This window comes from Leptopilina heterotoma, unplaced genomic scaffold, assembly GCF_015476425.1.
Source record: "Leptopilina heterotoma isolate Lh14 unplaced genomic scaffold, ASM1547642v1 Lhet_36, whole genome shotgun sequence".
NCBI lineage: Eukaryota > Metazoa > Arthropoda > Insecta > Hymenoptera > Figitidae > Leptopilina > Leptopilina heterotoma.
The window spans coordinates 1,117,160-1,135,003 of NW_025111040.1; the positions used below are offsets into that span (position 1 = coordinate 1,117,160).

General features: G+C 24.2%; 1 protein-coding gene across 5 annotated transcripts; it reads left to right on the forward strand.

The window, feature by feature from the left end:
- Nucleotides 1-109: 109 nt before the first annotated feature.
- Nucleotides 110-17,541, forward strand: LOC122505539 (exportin-1). Of its 5 annotated transcripts, none has more exons than XM_043617229.1 (13): nucleotides 110-267; nucleotides 1,841-2,065; nucleotides 2,156-2,350; nucleotides 5,716-6,066; nucleotides 6,161-6,883; nucleotides 8,328-8,562; nucleotides 9,087-9,250; nucleotides 9,507-9,641; nucleotides 11,913-12,203; nucleotides 12,318-12,566; nucleotides 12,742-12,994; nucleotides 13,369-13,619; nucleotides 15,940-17,541. In XM_043617229.1, the coding sequence occupies exons 2-13, from the start codon at nucleotides 1,868-1,870 to the stop codon at nucleotides 16,084-16,086; spliced, it is 3,192 nt and encodes a 1,063-aa protein (XP_043473164.1). In that variant the 5' UTR covers nucleotides 110-267; nucleotides 1,841-1,867; the 3' UTR covers nucleotides 16,087-17,541. The 5 variants fall into 5 exon arrangements, with proteins under 5 accessions (XP_043473164.1, XP_043473165.1, XP_043473166.1 ...); XM_043617230.1 differs by lacking the exon at nucleotides 110-267 and adding an exon at nucleotides 471-685; XM_043617231.1 differs by lacking the exon at nucleotides 110-267 and adding an exon at nucleotides 678-699.
- Nucleotides 17,542-17,844: the final 303 nt, after the last annotated feature.

The following is a 17,844-nucleotide window of genomic DNA, read 5'->3' on the forward strand; positions in this document are numbered from 1 at the left end:
TCGAAATATCATAAATGAACCAATCAGAATTCTCCTTTCTAAACAATGATTCCCGACCGAACTTGTCGGGGCAGCGGCCATTTTGTTATTATTTTCGAAAATCTTTTTTGAGGTTGGAAAATTGCGGTGCAACGCAGGTGATAATAACGCGTCAGCGTATTCGCTTCTTGCCGGTGGAAAGTTTTTTTTTTATTTTTAATTTAAAAAAAAAGAAATATCGGATGAAATTCAAAGGAAGGGCTCAAGTTTTGACAAAATACGACCTCGGTGGGTATTGTCATTTCACAAATAAAAAATAAAGAAACCAAGAAAACGAAATCAAGATCCAAGAGACGACGACGATGATCGTGATGACAGAAAGAAAGGAAAGAGAGAGAGAGAGAGAAAGGAATAAAATATATATATAGAAATAGAATAATTACCATACGTGTTTGAGTGTTATCAGACATAGGGCTATTTCCTCTAAAAGAAAAGGAAGTGCGCGCAATTTTTCCCCAATTTTTGGAGTTATTAATCAATTTAATCGAATTTTTACAATCATTCTTCTTTCAATTGAATATTTTTCGTTATCAATTATTTAGTTTTTGGAATTTTAATAAAGGAAAAACAGTGTCTGGAAAAATTATGGCGATGTGACAGAAATTTGACTTGAATGTTATTTAATAGATAAATAATAACAAAATTGGTAAATGTAGAAATGCAAGTAGAAAAAGTGTGTTTTTTTTAATGCGGTTGTTGAAAATGGAAAGAACTTTTCTAAAACGTTTGTGATTGAAGAGTGGTGTGTCTGTCCTTGTCCATGTTTCATGGCGAGTGAGATGGAAACACAATGTGAAATAAGACGGAGTGTGTGTGAAAACGAACGAAGTTGGTCGCGCGCGGGAATCGGTCGTTTGTGTGTTTGATCATTTTTGTGCTCTTGTGTGATTTATATCTGGGAGGCATCGCATTTTATAATTGTCGATGCGGAACGAGTGTTTTTTTTTTAACGACCGTGAAAAGGAAGTTTGTGTGTGTGTGCCAGTTTTGAAAAAACGGTAAGGTTTCAATGAAAATTGTTGGGTATGAGAGAGACGAGAGAAAATTTACCTCATCTTCTCCAATGATCGTCAATATGAAGTAACGACGCAATGGCAAAAAACAGCGACCGGAATTGTTTTAAAATGTTTTTAATGTTACTATGAAATAATATTGATTTTTATTGTGAGTAATTTTCATTATTGGGTTATGATATTTTAACCGGTGATTGTGTATTTTCCTATTGAATATGGGGAAATTCACCGGGTTCCCTCTAACCCCGTTTGTGAGTGACAAATGTAGGTTAGGTCGGGCGGTCGCAGTGCGGTGACCTCCCCGAGGCACGTTTTGTCTTGTTTCCAGTGAATCATCATTCTTTTCATGTTGTATCCTTTTCTGGTCTTAATATTTATTTTCAATTTTATCGAAATTTTGGGAAAAATTTTCATAAATGCCGATTATATGAGGACGCCTGGCATGGAACTCATTTGAGAAGCGTTTACTTTGCTGGCGCTGTCTGACCGTTATTTATCATTTTTTCTCACTGGTGATTCGAAATATTTTATAAATCATTGGAAAATAATGTTATTTCTTTGCATTTTTAAGGACATTATTTTTGTCTTTTTGTAAATTCAACTTTTCCGGTCGTTGTATTTTGCTAATTGTAAACAATTTTGTTTGTCTGGATAATTTTCCTTCTTTCTTGTTTCATTTTAAATAATTATTCAAAATTAGAAATATTTACATTTTTTTATTATTGAGAAAAATATTGAATTTTTCTCAAAAGAAAATAGTTCTAATAAATGATTTTTTTTATTTACAGTTTGTGTGTGAAAAAAAATCATTCATAATGGCAACTCTAGCCGATCAAGCTTCAAAGTTGTTGGACTTTAACCAGAAGTTGGACATAACGCTTCTCGACAATATTGTAGGATGTATGTACACTGGAATAGGTGAGCAACAACGAGTTGCACAGGACGTTCTGACAACGCTCAAGGAACATCCTGATGCCTGGACACGAGTGGATACCATTTTAGAATATTCACAGGTAAGGAAAAAAAAATCTGGATAAAAAAATTTCTTTGATTTTTAAAGGTAGCAAAAAATTGGATTAATTTTTTCCTTAAACTTTTTACAGAATCAACAAACGAAATATTACGCATTACAAATATTGGAGCAAGTTATAAAGACAAGATGGAAAGTTTTGCCGAGAAATCAATGCGAGGGTATAAAAAAATATATTGTAGGTTTGATTATCAAAACAAGCAGCGATCCTGAAACAATGGAGGCCTCAAAAGTCTATCTCAACAAATTAAACATGATTCTCGTACAGGTGAAAAAAAAGAAATAATAAACAGGGTTTAAACAGATCAGGGAAATCAATGAATTCAGTGAAAAGTCAGGGAAAGAAGAATTGATCTGGGAATTCAGGGAAAAGTCAGGGATTTTTTTATTAAAGTACTGGAATAAATTGAATTTTGAAGAAGTTACAAATGATTGTAGAAATTCAATTATTTTCAAAAGTAACAAAATTCTTCGCAGAAATTCAATTATGTTAAAAAATTTAAAGAAATTTTCGTCAAAATTTCAAATATCTTTAAAAATAATAAAATTCTTCTCCAAAATTCAATTATTTTCAAAAAATTTTAATAAAATTCTTGGTAAAATTACAATTCTTTTCTAAAATTTCCCTCCATTCAATGATTTTCAATATTTACTATTTTAATAAAATTTTTCAAAAGAATTAAATTATTTAAAATAATGTTGATAAAATTCTAAGCAAACATTAAATTAGTTTCATAAATAATAAACATTTCACAGGAATTTAACAATTTACAAATTTTTTATAAATTTCTTCGCAATAATTCAATTATTTTCATAAATAATAAAATTTTCTACAGATATTCAATTATTTTCATGAATAACAAAACTCATCATAGATTTTTAAATTATTTTTAATACAATTTGAATCAAATTCCTCGAAAAATGTAATTATTTTTGAAAATTTTATTAAAATTCGTCGAAAAAATTCAATTATTTAAAAATTTATTGATAAAATTCTTGATGAGATTCCAACTTTGAGAAACATTCATGTATTCAATGAATTATTTTTGTATTTAAATAATTGATTTCTAGTAGAATTTTCTAGTAAAAATTGATTTAAAAATGAATTTCAGTTGAATTTTAAGATAATAATTGAATATTAAAGGCATTGTGGCATAAATTTTTAGAAATAATTGAATGTTGAAAAGGTTTCAAATTAAAATCTTCGAAAATCTGAATTTTTCATACTTTTAACTAACAATTCTGCAGAATTAATTTGTATGAAAAAGGTGAATTGGATTTCTTTTAAATTAGTTGAAGTTTTTATTTTTTAATTTATATATTTAATTGAAGAATTTCCAAGTTATTACAATTTCAATTATTTTTTATAAATAATTTATTTCTAAATAAATAATTAATTCATTGATTTAAAAATGAATTTCAGTTAAAATTTTTAAATTGTTAAAGAACTTTTTCAAAAGTTATTAAAAATAATTGTTTTGAAGAAGAATTATTAGTCATACTTTTAACTAACAATTCTGTAGAATTAATAAAAATAATTGATTTAGAGGAATATTATTAAAAGAAATGGATTTACAGAAGAATTTTAGTAAAAAATTCCAGAAAGTAATTGAATTCCTGCAATGAATTTTTTTCATTTAGGAAATTGAATTGCTTTGAAAATTTTTACTAAAATTTTTGACAATAATTGTATTCCTGCGATGAATTTTATTTGTTACAGAAATTAGTTTCATTCCTTGGATAAATTTTATTATAATTTATGAAATCATTTTAATTTTTTGGAAGATTTTTATTAAAATTCATTCGAGGATTTAAATAAAATTATATTGAAAATAATTGAATTATTTTGAAGAATTTTAATATTTACGAAAATAATTGAATTTTTTAAAGAAGTTTAATCCTTTTTTTGCAAATTAATTAATTTCTTAGAAGAATTTAGAAATAATTGAATTTTGAAAAGATTTCAAATTATAATTTTTGAAAATCTGTATTTTCCATATTTTTAATTAACAATTCCGTTGAAATAATTTTTTTGAAAAATTGTAGACCAAATTTTTGTTGAAATTATTCCAAGTTTTTATTTTCTAATATATATTTAATTGAAGAATTTCTAAATAATCGAAATTTCGTAAAATTGAATTGTAAACAAATGGATTTGATAATTCTTAACGAACTTTTGCAAAAATTATTAATAATAATTTCATAATTGAATTCTTTCGAAGAATTTTAATAAAATTTTTGAAATTAATTACATTTATAGAAGAATTTACTTAAAATTGTATTAAAAATAATTGAAATTGAAGTCTTGCAAGAATTTTTATTACATTTTTTTTAAATAATTGAAACCTTGTGAAGAATTTAATTATTTATGAAAATAATTGAATTCTTGCAATGGTTTTTATTACATTTCTTTTAAATAATTGAAATCCTGTGTAGAATTTGATTATTAATGAAAATAATTGAATTCTAGCAAAGAATTTTATTACAGGTTTTTTTTAATAATTGAATTTATTTGAGAAATATTAATAAAATATTAGATTTTGAAAATATTTGAATTTCAGCGAAGAATTTTATTATTTGTATGGAAGTTTAAATTATTATAAAACATGAAGAAGTCGATCACTCCGAGTCGAACACTCGGAGTGCTCGATATCTTCATGTTTTCTAATAATATTCTTATTAATAATTGAATTTCAAAAGGTTTTAATTTGAATTTTTTAAAAATCTTAATTCCTATGAAGAAGTAATAATAATTAAATATTTATTTAAAAAAGAATTTATTGATGTTTTCGAATAATTTTACAATTTTAATTTGAATTTTTTGTGACAACCCTGATAAATTTATGTATACCCTGTTCCACGAGAGAATGCTGTCGTAAAAGGACGAGTTTTCGTCCATTTCGCGCAGATATTAGTGAAATTGTCACTATTCGCTAAATTTTGAAATTTAGACGGCCCATTTTCCCAAAAAAAATTGTGGCCAAGCCTTTTTCCATAATTTAAATATCCCGACTCAAGTTTAACTCTCGGCCGACACATGTCTCGACGACCCACGTTTATGACAGTGGTAATAAATGAAAAAAATAGAGGCAATAAAATATTAAAAATGTTTAAATATTACAATTAATAAATTTTTAATAATATATTTGTAATCTATGAATTCTGCTGATTCAATTGATATATAATTTTTTTCCGACTATAAAATTAAATATTCTTTATTGTAAATTCTGTAGATAAAAAGTGAAAATTAAATGTTTTAATTTTATGTCTAGAAAAAAAAATTAAATATCAATGGAATCAGCAAAATTGATAGACTCCAAATATGTTAATAAAAATTCATTAATTGTAATATTTAAAAATTTTGAATATTTTACTGCCTGTATTTTTTTCTTTTATTAGTACCGTCATAAACATAGGTTGCTAGAACATGTGTCGTGAAAGAATTGGTTTTCAGAAGTTTAAAATGTAGGTGTTCAGTTAGCAGCCAATATTTTCATTGGTTATGAGACTTTCGGAAAACACCATTTTTGAATTTTTCTCCACGCTTTAAGAAAAAAAAACTGCGCGTCAGAAAGCATTCTCTCGTGGAACGAAGTATAGTTATTAATTTAATCTTTCCGATTTTTTCTGCAGGTACTAAAGCGAGAATGGCCAAAGAATTGGGAATCATTTATTGGCGATATTGTCGGTGCAAGTAAAACCAATGAGAGTCTCTGTCAAAATAATATGGCCATTTTGAAATTATTATCCGAGGAAGTATTTGATTTTTCAAGTGGGCAAATAACGCAAACAAAAGCAAAACACTTGAAGGATACAATGTGCAGTGAATTCTCGCAAATTTTTCAACTCTGTCAATTTGTCATGGACAATTCGCAAAACGTTCCTCTGGTTGCCGTCACACTCGAGACGCTACTTCGATTTCTAAATTGGATTCCTCTCGGTTATATTTTCGAGACGAAACTAATCACCACTCTGATATTTAAAGTATTTTTATTTCTTTTCTTATCTTTAAAAACAAATTTTCTAATTAAAAAAATGATGAATTGTAATTAAAAAATTCTTCTTCCTCTCTTTACAGTTTTTAAACGTTCCAATATTCAGAAACGTGACATTAAAATGTTTGACCGAAATCGCAGGCGTCACTGTGACAAATTACGATGACATGTTTATTGTTCTTTTTGCCAATACAATGTCACAATTGGAGCAAATGTTACCATTGGATACAAAAATACGCGATGCCTATGCAATGGGTCAGGATCAGGATCAAAATTTTATACAAAATTTGGCAATGTTCTTGTGCACCTATTTAAAGGAACATGGCCAATTGGTTGAAAAGAAACAAATGAATGAAACATTATCGAAGGCATTACATTATCTTGTTTTAATATCCGATGTTGAGGAGGTGGAAATTTTTAAAATATGCCTCGAATATTGGAATGGATTGGCCGCCGATCTTTATCGTGAAAATCCATTTATGTCAACATCGCCATTATTTTTAACAAAAAATAATGTCGCAATACCACCAAGGAGATTATTTTATTGTCCTGTATTAACTAAAGTACGTTATATTATGATTAGTCGAATGGCAAAACCAGAGGAGGTGCTCGTTGTTGAAAATGAAAATGGCGAAGTTGTTAGGGAATTTATGAAGGACACGGATTCAATAAATTTGTATAAAAATATGAGGGAGACACTTGTTTATCTCACTCATCTTGATTATGTTGACACTGAACGTGTTATGACAGAGAAATTACAAAATCAAGTCAATGGCACCGAATGGTCTTGGAAAAATCTCAATACGGTGAGAGAAATCATTTTTTTACATTTAATTCTAGTCACTTTTAATTTTGTTAACATTTTAATTTATAACTTTTTATTTCTTTCCTATTTTGTTTATTTTTCAGGCTTCATACTCATCTATTAAAACCAACTATTTACTACTTTTTTCGGTCTTAAAGTTACTTTTTGATCCTTTTTCAAAAACTAATTATCGAGTGTGAAGCCTGTATTTATTTTACTGTAATTAAATAGTTTATAGACACTAATTAATGAAATGCGTAAATCAGGATGTCTATTAACTGGGAATTCAATTTGACCGGGAAATACCGGGAATGAGCCAGGAATTTTATGCCAAACCGGGAATTTATTCACCAAATTAAAAAAAGTTGTATTAGTTTAATTTGATTTTAAAAAATCGCTTTTTATTTCAATTTTTATAGATATTTAGACTGTTTTCCAAATTTGAATTAGTTAAAAATAATTAATTTGATAGTATAAAATCAATAACGCTTAAAATTTTGTAATAAAATTGAATTTTAGCAAAGTTTTTTTTAAAAATTCTGAAAAACAAGATTTTTGAAATTTTTCAATTCTAATTTTTCAAAGTAATTGAATTTTTATAAACAAATAAATGAAAATTTTTGAAATAATTGAAATTTCTTTACATTCTATTAAAAATAATTTAATTCTTTTAAAGAATTTTATTAAAATTTTTCGAAAATAAATTAATCAAAGGAAGTAAGTCACCGTAATTACAATTTTATTTTTTTAAATTTCTTCGCAATTTATTCAATTATTTTCATAAATAGTAAAACTGATTGCAAAATTTCAATTATTTTTAATACAATTTTAATCGAATTCCTCGAAAAATGTAATTGTTCTTAAAAATTTTATTAAAATTCGTCAAAAGAATTCAATTATTTCTAGAAAATGTAAAAAAATTCTTCTCAAGAATTCAATTATTTCCATAAATAGCAAAATTGTTTAGATTTACTAAATTCTTTTAAATATTATTTTTAAACAAAATTCTTCACAAGAATTCAATTATTTTCATAAATTTCCATAAGATTCTTCGCAGAAATTCAATTAATTTATGTTTAAAAATTTTTTTAAATTCTCCTCTAAATTTCAATTATCTTTATAAATAATTAAATTGTTCTCCAAAATTCAATTATTTTCATAAATAATAACATTCTTTGGAAGGATTTAATTACTTTTATAATTAGTAAAATTCTTTGCAGAAATTCAATTAGTATCAATACATTTTAATAAAATTGAATTAATCTAATTTTCAATTATAATTATGAACAGGCAAGATTATTTTAAAAAGTTGAAAAAATTCTTTGTTTAATTCAATTATTTTCCAAATTTTTAATTAAAATAACATTATTTTCAAAAAATTTAAAGAAACTCGTCAAAATAAGAATTTAAATTGAATGCTAATGAGTAAATAATTTTGATTGCAGTTGTGTTGGGCGATAGGAAGTATTTCGGGTGCAATGCACGAGGAGGATGAGAAACGCTTTCTTGTGACTGTAATAAAGGACTTGCTTGGCTTATGTGAGCAGAAAAAGGGCAAGGACAACAAGGCCATTATCGCCAGTAATATTATGTATGTCGTAGGACAATATCCACGTTTTCTTCGCGCTCATTGGAAATTTTTGAAAACCGTTGTGAATAAATTATTCGAATTCATGCACGGTGAGTGTATAATAAATTTCTTCTCTTTTTATAAGAACAAAAAAAAATTATTCTCATTTTAGTCTTTATAGGCAATAACGAGTTTGAATCTATTTAAAATTCTAATTTATCCATATTTTAATCATTTTATTATTATTCACTTCATTTACATTATTTACTTCATAAAACATTTTTCTTAAATGACAAAAATAACATTTATGATCAAAATTTCCGTTTATAATAATATTCTAATTAAAATTAAATTTAATTTGTTTTAAATTTAAATTTTTTCTATTTTCTAAACGAATTTTGTTTCAATGAATAGAAATTTTTTAACTTTGTCTGCTAAAAAAAATTGTGGAAATTTTGAATTTGAATTATTCATCAAAAAGAGAATTTTTTAAGTTCTTGACTTAGTTATTTATACATAATTTTTTAATTATAACATTTAATCATTTATAAATTATGTGTAAAACATGTTATAAGTTAAATTAAGTGAATCATAAAATAATAATTATAATGAATAATAATTATTTTCTTATTAGAAACACATGAGGGAGTACAGGACATGGCATGCGATACTTTTATTAAAATTGCTCTGAAATGTAGACGACATTTTGTAACGTTGCAAATTGGCGAGGCTGTGCCCTTTATAGAAGAAATTTTATCTACCATTAGCAGTATCATTTGTGATCTCCAAACACAACAGGTAAATCTAAAAATATAAATAATTTACTAATTTTTTGTAATAATAATTCTATTTTAATATTATTTTCGATTTTTGATTACAATTTCGAAAAATGCAAAACTATGTAAGATAAAGTTTTTTATATTTATTTATTTATTAATAGTACAGTAATAATTTTTACGTTTTTAATTAATACATATTTACAATTTTTTAATTAGGAAACAATACTCTTTCGTTTTAATGTGTAAATTTTGATGAATCGAAATGATTTTTTAAGGTTCATACATTTTATGAAGCTGTTGGTTACATGATTAATGCCCAAGTTGACACGGTAGTGCAGGACCATTTGATTGAAAAGTACATGCTATTGCCGAATCAAGTGTGGGACGACATTATAAGTCAAGCCTCCAAGGTAATATTAACAAAATATATTTAAAAAATTTTCAAATTTTCAAAATGTAAGAAACCTAGCGAAATTACAAGCGCGCTTTAAATTTTACCGACCGTTGTTAGTTTAAAAGATTTTCTTTTTGAAATTTAATGAAAATTCCTTATTTTTGAAAAAATATTGTTGAAAAATAATTTATCGAAACGTTTTTTTAAATTAAAAAAAATTAAGAATTATATAAACGACTCGTATAGAAATTAAGGCTTCGCACTCGGTAATTCATTTAAAAAAGTAGCAAAAGTTAATTTAAGACTGAAAAGAAGTAATAAAAATGTAGCTATAGAAAGATTAAATCTGACGACTGAAAAAACTCATTTTAGTCGATTCAAAGAGCAAAAAAAAGAAACTAATTTCATTTAGGGTTTTCACAAAAATTTTATTATGTATTTTTTTGATTTTTATAAAGAATATGAACTTTTTTCCTTGTCCTGATAATAAGTTTAGTTCTCAATTTTTGTAAAATTCAATTATTTTTCAAATTTTCAGTTAGATTCGTTCAGAAATACGATTAGATTTCAAAATAATTTTTAAAAGAAAAAAATGAAATTCTTTAAAATTGAAAATTTATTTCAATTAAATTTGACAAAATTTAAATTTGTTTCAATTTTTTAGAATTATTTTTAGGAATTGAATTACCTTTAAAAAAATTTCAATTACGTGTTTTTGAAAATCAAATTTTTTCATAATTTCTGTATTAAATTATTCAAAAGTTGAATAATTTTTGTTAAACAAATTTTAAAAATTAATGGAATTTTAAAAGAGTTATGGTTACAATTTTTATAAATTGATAAACTTCAAAAGGTTCCAATTAAAAATTTGATAAAATTTATACAATTTATAAACAATTAATTAGAAATTATTTTCAATGATTTTCAATTTTAATTGAGTTTTCCAAAAGAATTCAATTATTGAAAAAAAATTTTTTGTACATTCTACGTAATCTTTTAATTATTTTCATAAATAATACAAATTTCACAGGAATTCAATTATTTACAAATTTGTTATAAACTTCTTTGCAATAATTCAATTATTTTCATAAATAATATCAATCAATTATTTACAAAAATTTGTCAAAATTCTTCGCAAAAATTAAATTATTTTTGAAAAATTTGATCACATTTTTTATGAGAATTAAAATATTTTTATAACAATTTTAAAAATTCCTCAAAGACATTCGAAGAAATTATTTTCGCAGAAGTTTAAATTTTTAAGGAATTTAATTAAAACTATTCTATTGAAAATAATTAAATTCTTGTAAAGAATTTAATCAAAATGTTAAAATAATTGCATTTTTGGGAAGAATTTTATAAAACTTTTAAAAATAATTGAATTTTCCCAAGGAATTTTATTAAAATGTTAGACAACAATAATAATTAGATAATTAGTTTATAAATGCTTCTTTTTAATTTTGAATGTAAAAGGTATTAAAAAATAGAATTCTTTTGAGAAATTTTATTGTTTATAAGAGAAATTAAATTTTAGCGAAGAATTTTATTATTTATAAAAATAATTGAATTCCCAGCAATGAATTTTTTTAATTTAGGAAAATAATTTAATTTTTTTAAGAAATTTTATTACAATTCTTTGCAATTAATTGAATTTTTCAGAAGAATTTAGAAATAATATAATTTTGAAAAGGTTTAAAATTTAAAGAATTTAGAAATTTGAATTTTTCATACTTTTAACTGACAATTCTGTAGAATTAATTTTATTGTGAGAAAATTTAATTGAATTTTTTTGAAATTACTTGAAGTTTTTATTTTCTAATATATATAATATATTAAACTGAAGAATTTCTGAATAATCAAAATTTCACGTAAAATTAAATTGCAATCAAATGGATTTGAAAATTCTCAAAGAACTTTTTCAAAAATTTATTAAAAATAATCGATTTAAAGAAGAATTTTGGTGAAAAATTCTAGAAAATAATTTTTAGAGTGAATCAGAATATTCTTTATGGTCAGGAAAAAAGTCAAAATTTTGTCTGGAAATCAGGGAAAAGTTAGAGAAAGCAACATTAAATTTTTTGTCAATCCTGATTTCCTATTTCTATTTAATTAGTAATAATATTAATAATTATTATTATTATTAAAATTAGTAAAGGAAGTTGGAAAAATATTTCGGGACAAAATTATTATTTTTTTGCGTAAAATAATATACGTTAAATTATTATTTAATTTGTGTATTTATTAAATTAAAGAATAAAAATGAATAGAATTTGAATTTTGCTTTTAGAATGTGGACATATTGAAAGATCAGGAGGCAGTGAAGCAGCTCGCCAGTATCCTTAAAACAAATGTCCGTGCGTGTAAAGCACTTGGACATCCGTACGTGATGCAATTAGGACGAATATATTTAGATATGTTGAATGTTTATAAGGTGATGAGTGAGAATATTAGCACTGCCATTGCAGCAAACGGAGAAATTGTAACTAAACAACCATTAATCAAGAGTATGAGAGTTGTCAAGAAAGAAACTCTTAAATTAATATCAGACTGGGTTAGCAGAACGAATGAACATCAAATGGTAAAACATTCATTTAATTCAAATTTCTCTTATACTATTAATATATATTATTTCCATTTTAATTAAATTTCAATTAAGCAATTTCAAAAGTATTACTTTTTTTTTTAATTTCAGGTGCTGGATAATTTTATTCCCCATTTATTGGACGCTGTATTGATAGATTATCAAAAAACAAATGTTGCATGCGCTCGTGAACCTGAAGTTTTAAGTGCAATGGCGACAATTGTTAATAAACTTGAGGGCTATATTACCAGTGAAGTACCGAAAATATTTGACGCTGTGTTTGAGTGCACCTTAGAAATGATCAACAAAGACTTCGAGGTATATCCCGAGCACAGAACAAATTTCTTCTTCCTGTTACAGGTAATTATATTCTTATTTTTAACAAATCAAATTTAAATAGATTTTATATTATTTCGAAAAAAAAAATTAGAATTTAGGAAAGAATCTATAAAACTTGAAAGTGGATAAAAATATTAAAAAATGTTTTTAACTAAATAAATTAAATTAATTTGGGATTAATTTTTTTGTGTTACAGGCAGTGAATGTCCATTGTTTCCCTGCTTTTCTGTCGATTCCTCCGGCGCAGTTCAAACTAGTCCTGGATTCAATTATTTGGGCCTTCAAACACACTATGAGAAATGTTGCTGACACTGGCCTCAATATTCTTCATCAGCTTCTGCAAAACATCGAGCAACACGATCAAGCAGCGCAGAGTTTTTATCACACATACTTTACGGATATTCTTCAGCATATTTTCAGTGTCGTTACAGATACATCTCACACTGCTGGTAAATTATATTAATTTTTTATTTAATTCATTATTAATTTATTTATTATTTTTTTACCAAGAGATAAATTCTCATCAATATTTTAATTCTTCTTTTTACATAATAGTAAAGTAGTAATTTACAATAACGCCTCGGATATTATGACTTTTTCGACTATTTTTAAAAGAATGTGACTTTTTTCGATTTATTTTCAAAAATATGTAATGCTATTTTTTTGTATTTTTAATCGACAAAAGTGACTTTTTTGCGCCTTGAATTTAATCAAATTTTTAGTTATTCAGACCTTGGGTCGACATCCATAATAACTAAAAATTCGAATAAATTATAATTGTTTTGATGAAAAATTTGTAAATGTATTTTCTTATTGTTTCTAGGACTTACAATGCATGCAACTATTTTGGCGTACATGTTTTCACTTGTGGAATCCGGAAGAATTCAGATACCATTGGGTCCCATTCCTGACAACACACTCTACATTCAAGATTTCGTAGCAAGGTTACTAAGGACAGCGTTTCCACATTTGACGGACAATCAAATTAAAATCACTGTTCAAGGATTGTTTAATCTCAACCAAGACATCCCAGCCTTTAAAGAGCATTTAAGAGATTTCCTCGTTCAAATTAGAGTAAGTAGTTAAAGAATTCAATTTTTATTTCGTTTCTTTCCAATATAATTTCGTTTGCTAACATCTTAATTTTAATTTATTAAATTTTATTAAATTAAATGAAATAAGTTGACATTTTCACATTATTTTATTTTTATTTCTATTTTTAATCTGCTAATATTAATAATCGTTGAATTCCGGTAATCTGTTCGTAGTTTTAAGTTATGTAGTTGTTGTTTGCTTTCTTATTTCCTAACTTTTTTAACAATTTTTCTTTTTAAATATTTTTAATTTTAAAATTGATGTCTTGAAAATCATTGAATTCTTGCAAAAAATGTTATCAAAAAATTTGAGAATAATTGAATTTTCTTCGAAGAATTTTATTATTTTTAAAAATAATTGAATTCTTGCAAAGAATTTTATCAAAAAATTTGAGAATAACTGAATTTTCTGCGAAGAATTTTATTATTTACGAAAATAATTGAATTCTCGTAAATAATTATATTTAAATTTTAAGAAATTCTAATTAAATTCTTTTGAAGAATTTCTTTTAATTTTTTTTTAAATAATGGAGTTTCTTTAATACTTTGAAAAAATTTTTTCAATTGAAAATTTTGTAAGTCGGTAATTGAATTTTATTACAAATTTCTAAAATAATTTAATTCATTCAAGAAATTTTATTAAAATATAGAAGATTATTACATACTTTCCAAGAAAAGATACTATAAAAATTTTAACAATAATTGAATTTTGAAGAATTTAAGTTTTTTTAAAGTAGTGTATTTTTTTTTTTTGAATTTTAATTAAAAAATTTTCAAAATAATTGAATTGAACAAAAAGTTTGTTTCGACTTTTTAAAATAATCGTGTTTCTTAATAATTATAATGAAATATTTTATTATTGAAATTTATTAAAATTGTATTGGCAATAATTGAATTCGTTTTTATTGCTTATAAAAATAATTGAATTTTTTAAATAAATTTTATAACGAATTAAGAAAAAAATTGAATTTTTTTTTGAAATTGAAAATTTCACTTTAATTTTAGATTCCAAATTTAAAAAATTAACTTTTTACTTACATAATTAATTAGATATTAATGTTTATTTTTTAAAAACATTCTAATAAAATTCTTCGCAAGAATTCAATTATTTTTATAATTCTTCGAAAGAATTCAATTATTTTATTAAAAACAGCAAAATTCTTTGCAGGAATTGTATTATTTCAATTATTTCAAAAATTTTAATAAAATTCTTTGCTAGAATTTAATTATTTTCAGGAATTCAATTATTTACAAAATTTTTTTAATAAAATCCAATAATCAAATTTTTAATTATTATTCTTATCAGAAACGATTATTTTCAAAAATTTTTTAAAAATCTGTATAAAATTCAATTATTTTAAAAATTTTTAATTAAAATTATTTTTAAAAAATACATTACTTAAAAAATTACTTTAAGTAATTCTTCGACAAAATTTAATTATTTACGGAAACTAATAAAATTTGTTCAAAAGAATTTAATTTTCTATCAATAACTTCAATAAAATTTAATGATAAAATTATTCATTACAATTATTAACAAAATCGATTATATTAAAAAAAAAATTTTTTAATTCTTTAGAAGAATTCAATTATTTTCAATATTTCAATCAAAATTCCTTGAATCAATTAAAATACTTGAATTCTTTTGACAAATGTTATAACGAATCAAAGAAATAATTGAATTTCTTCGTAAAATTGAAAATTTCACTAAAATTATTGAATATAATTGAATTGTTTCGAAGGATTTATTAAAATTTTAGAAAATAATTGAATTTAGAAGAATTTATTAAAATTTTAGAAAATAATTGAATGTTTTCAAAAAATTTTATTATTTTTAAAAGTAATTGAATTCTTCCGAAGATTATTTATAAAAATAATAGAATTCTTGCCAAGAATTCAAATTTTTGTTAATTTAAAAAAATTTAAATTATTAAAATTTTTGAAAATATAAACAATAAAAATTAATTATGTACTTAATAAGTGAATTTTTTAAATTTTGATCATGAAATTATTCAAAAATTTATATTTAAAAATAAAAAATTTGGAATTTGCATAATAATAAATTGAATATCATGTTCCGCGCGCGCGTAACATTTTTTAGTATTAAAATATTTTACATTTGTGAGTTTTAAAAGTAAATTTCCGAAAGTTAATTTGAATTTGTATTAAATTAAGATTAGTTTAAAGTAATAATTATTCAGACTAATTTTAATAATAATTGAAATCAAATTTCTGCTAAAAATGTTTTGAAAAAAAGAATTTTTGATATAAAATAAAACTAATTTATTTTGTTTTTAAAGGAATACACTGGTGAGGATGATTCCGATCTTTATTTGGAGGAACGAGAGACGGCATTGCGAATAGCCCAGGAGGAAAAGAGACAGCAACAAATGTCAGTGCCTGGAATTTTGAATCCACACGAAATGCCGGAAGAGATGCAGGACTGAATTAATCATGACCATCCAGCCAAACCAGCCAATTTTCTCATCACAACACACATTCTGAAACGAGAAATGCTTTGCCGTAGGTACTATCGTATCCTCCACCAAACACCTCCTCCTCCTTCTCCTTCCCTCCCCTTTTCAAATTCCATCAAATCCTTTATAAATTATCTCCATCCACAACAATTGCAAAAAAAAAACCTTTATTAGATTTAAAAATGAAAAGAAAAAGAGAAAAAAAAATAAATAATGAAAATTAAAACAGTGCTGGTCGCTAATGCCTTCTAATTTGACTAAATTCAACAAAAGAAAGGGTAATTGAAAAAAAAAATTATCACAAAAATACTGAATTTCCTTTAAAATTAATCAGAGAAAGAAATACGAAGCCACTAATATCCAGCACTGTACTTTTAAAACCGACGAGTGTAAAATACTGCGCCCTTGTTACGGAGATAAAAGAAAAAAAAACCCAAACTGCGGTGTCTGTTTGTTTGTCTGTTATAGGATTTTTAAATGAAACGAAGTTTTTTGTTGTCGATTAAATGCGAAAAACACCTGCTTGGCGATGCTATTTCTTGTACTTTTTTTTTTTTGACTTTAATAATTCTCGTAAAGAGTCCACACGAGGACGTCAATCCGTCAAAAAAAGAAAAATCCCAAAGTTTACGGAATTTTAGGCTGTTGTAATTATTATTATTATTTTTTTTAATAGTTTTTTTTTGTTTGCAAAAGATTTAAAAAGAAGAAAAAATTTGAGAGATTGATAGAAATTTTCGAATGTGTCTGATATGTACAAAAAAAAATAAATAAATGAGAACCGAGAGAAATTTTTTTTTATTTTTTTAAGTGAAAATGTTTTGTTACATCGAATAGAGAAGCGAACGAATAAATATAGAAAATTGCAGAGAAAAATTGTTTTTATTTTATAATTTTCTTTTTTCATTCTCATAATTATTACTTATTATTATTATTATTTTTAGTATTAATATTGTCTTGCTTCTAATTTAGCTCTTTATTCTTTGTACTTGAGAGACGTCCTCTTAATTTTAAAAAATAAATTTTTTTCCGAAGCAAAAAAAAATAAATAAACGAGAAACATTTTGGAATAAAGAGCATAATTGTGTGTGTTATCAATTCATTAAAAAAGAAAGGAATAAAGTTTTAAATTTAAAAGTTTCTTTTGTACTTTTTGATTAGAAAGTATACTCTCTGAGTTTTGTTGATAAAAAAAAAATAGAAAAACAGATTTCGTATTTAAATGAATGAAAAAAGAGAGAGAAAAGAATGTTGCATTAAATAGAATCGCCGCAGCAGAATTTTAAAAACGATATATAAATATGCTAGATGAATATGTGTGTTTTTATCTGAGTGAAGCTGTATTATATACTATTAATTGCTATTATAAATCAATTGCGAATCTTGAATTTGGCAATTTGTAAATTAAATATGATGATAAAATAATGTTACTTTTCAGGATTTCCTTTAACCCAATGATTTTTTTTTTCTTGGACGATCTCTTAAAAAAAAGAATTACTTCCATTATATAAAAAAAATAGCAGCCATATAATTACCATTTAAAAACGAAATTCGATTCCAAAAAGGAAAAAATAAATAATTTTTTACTCATTTGAAAATGTTAATGAAAAAGAAAAATTAGTGGAATAAAATCCAATTTTCAATAATTGATATTTAATAATTAATAATTGATAATTATAAAGAATGGAAAGCTTTTTTTTTTGAAAAAAATCGAGATTTTCCGAACGA

Bases quoted from the DNA above. Each gene is read 5' to 3' on its own strand.
- LOC122505539 (XM_043617229.1), top strand. From the start codon at position 1,868: ATGGCAACTCTAGCCGATCAAGCTTCAAAGTTGTTGGACTTTAACCAG. The intron at 6,884-8,327 runs GTGAGAGAAATC...TTTTGATTGCAG, and splicing joins CTTGGAAAAATCTCAATACG to TTGTGTTGGGCGATAGGAAG. The intron at 9,251-9,506 runs GTAAATCTAAAA...TGATTTTTTAAG, and splicing joins GTGATCTCCAAACACAACAG to GTTCATACATTTTATGAAGC.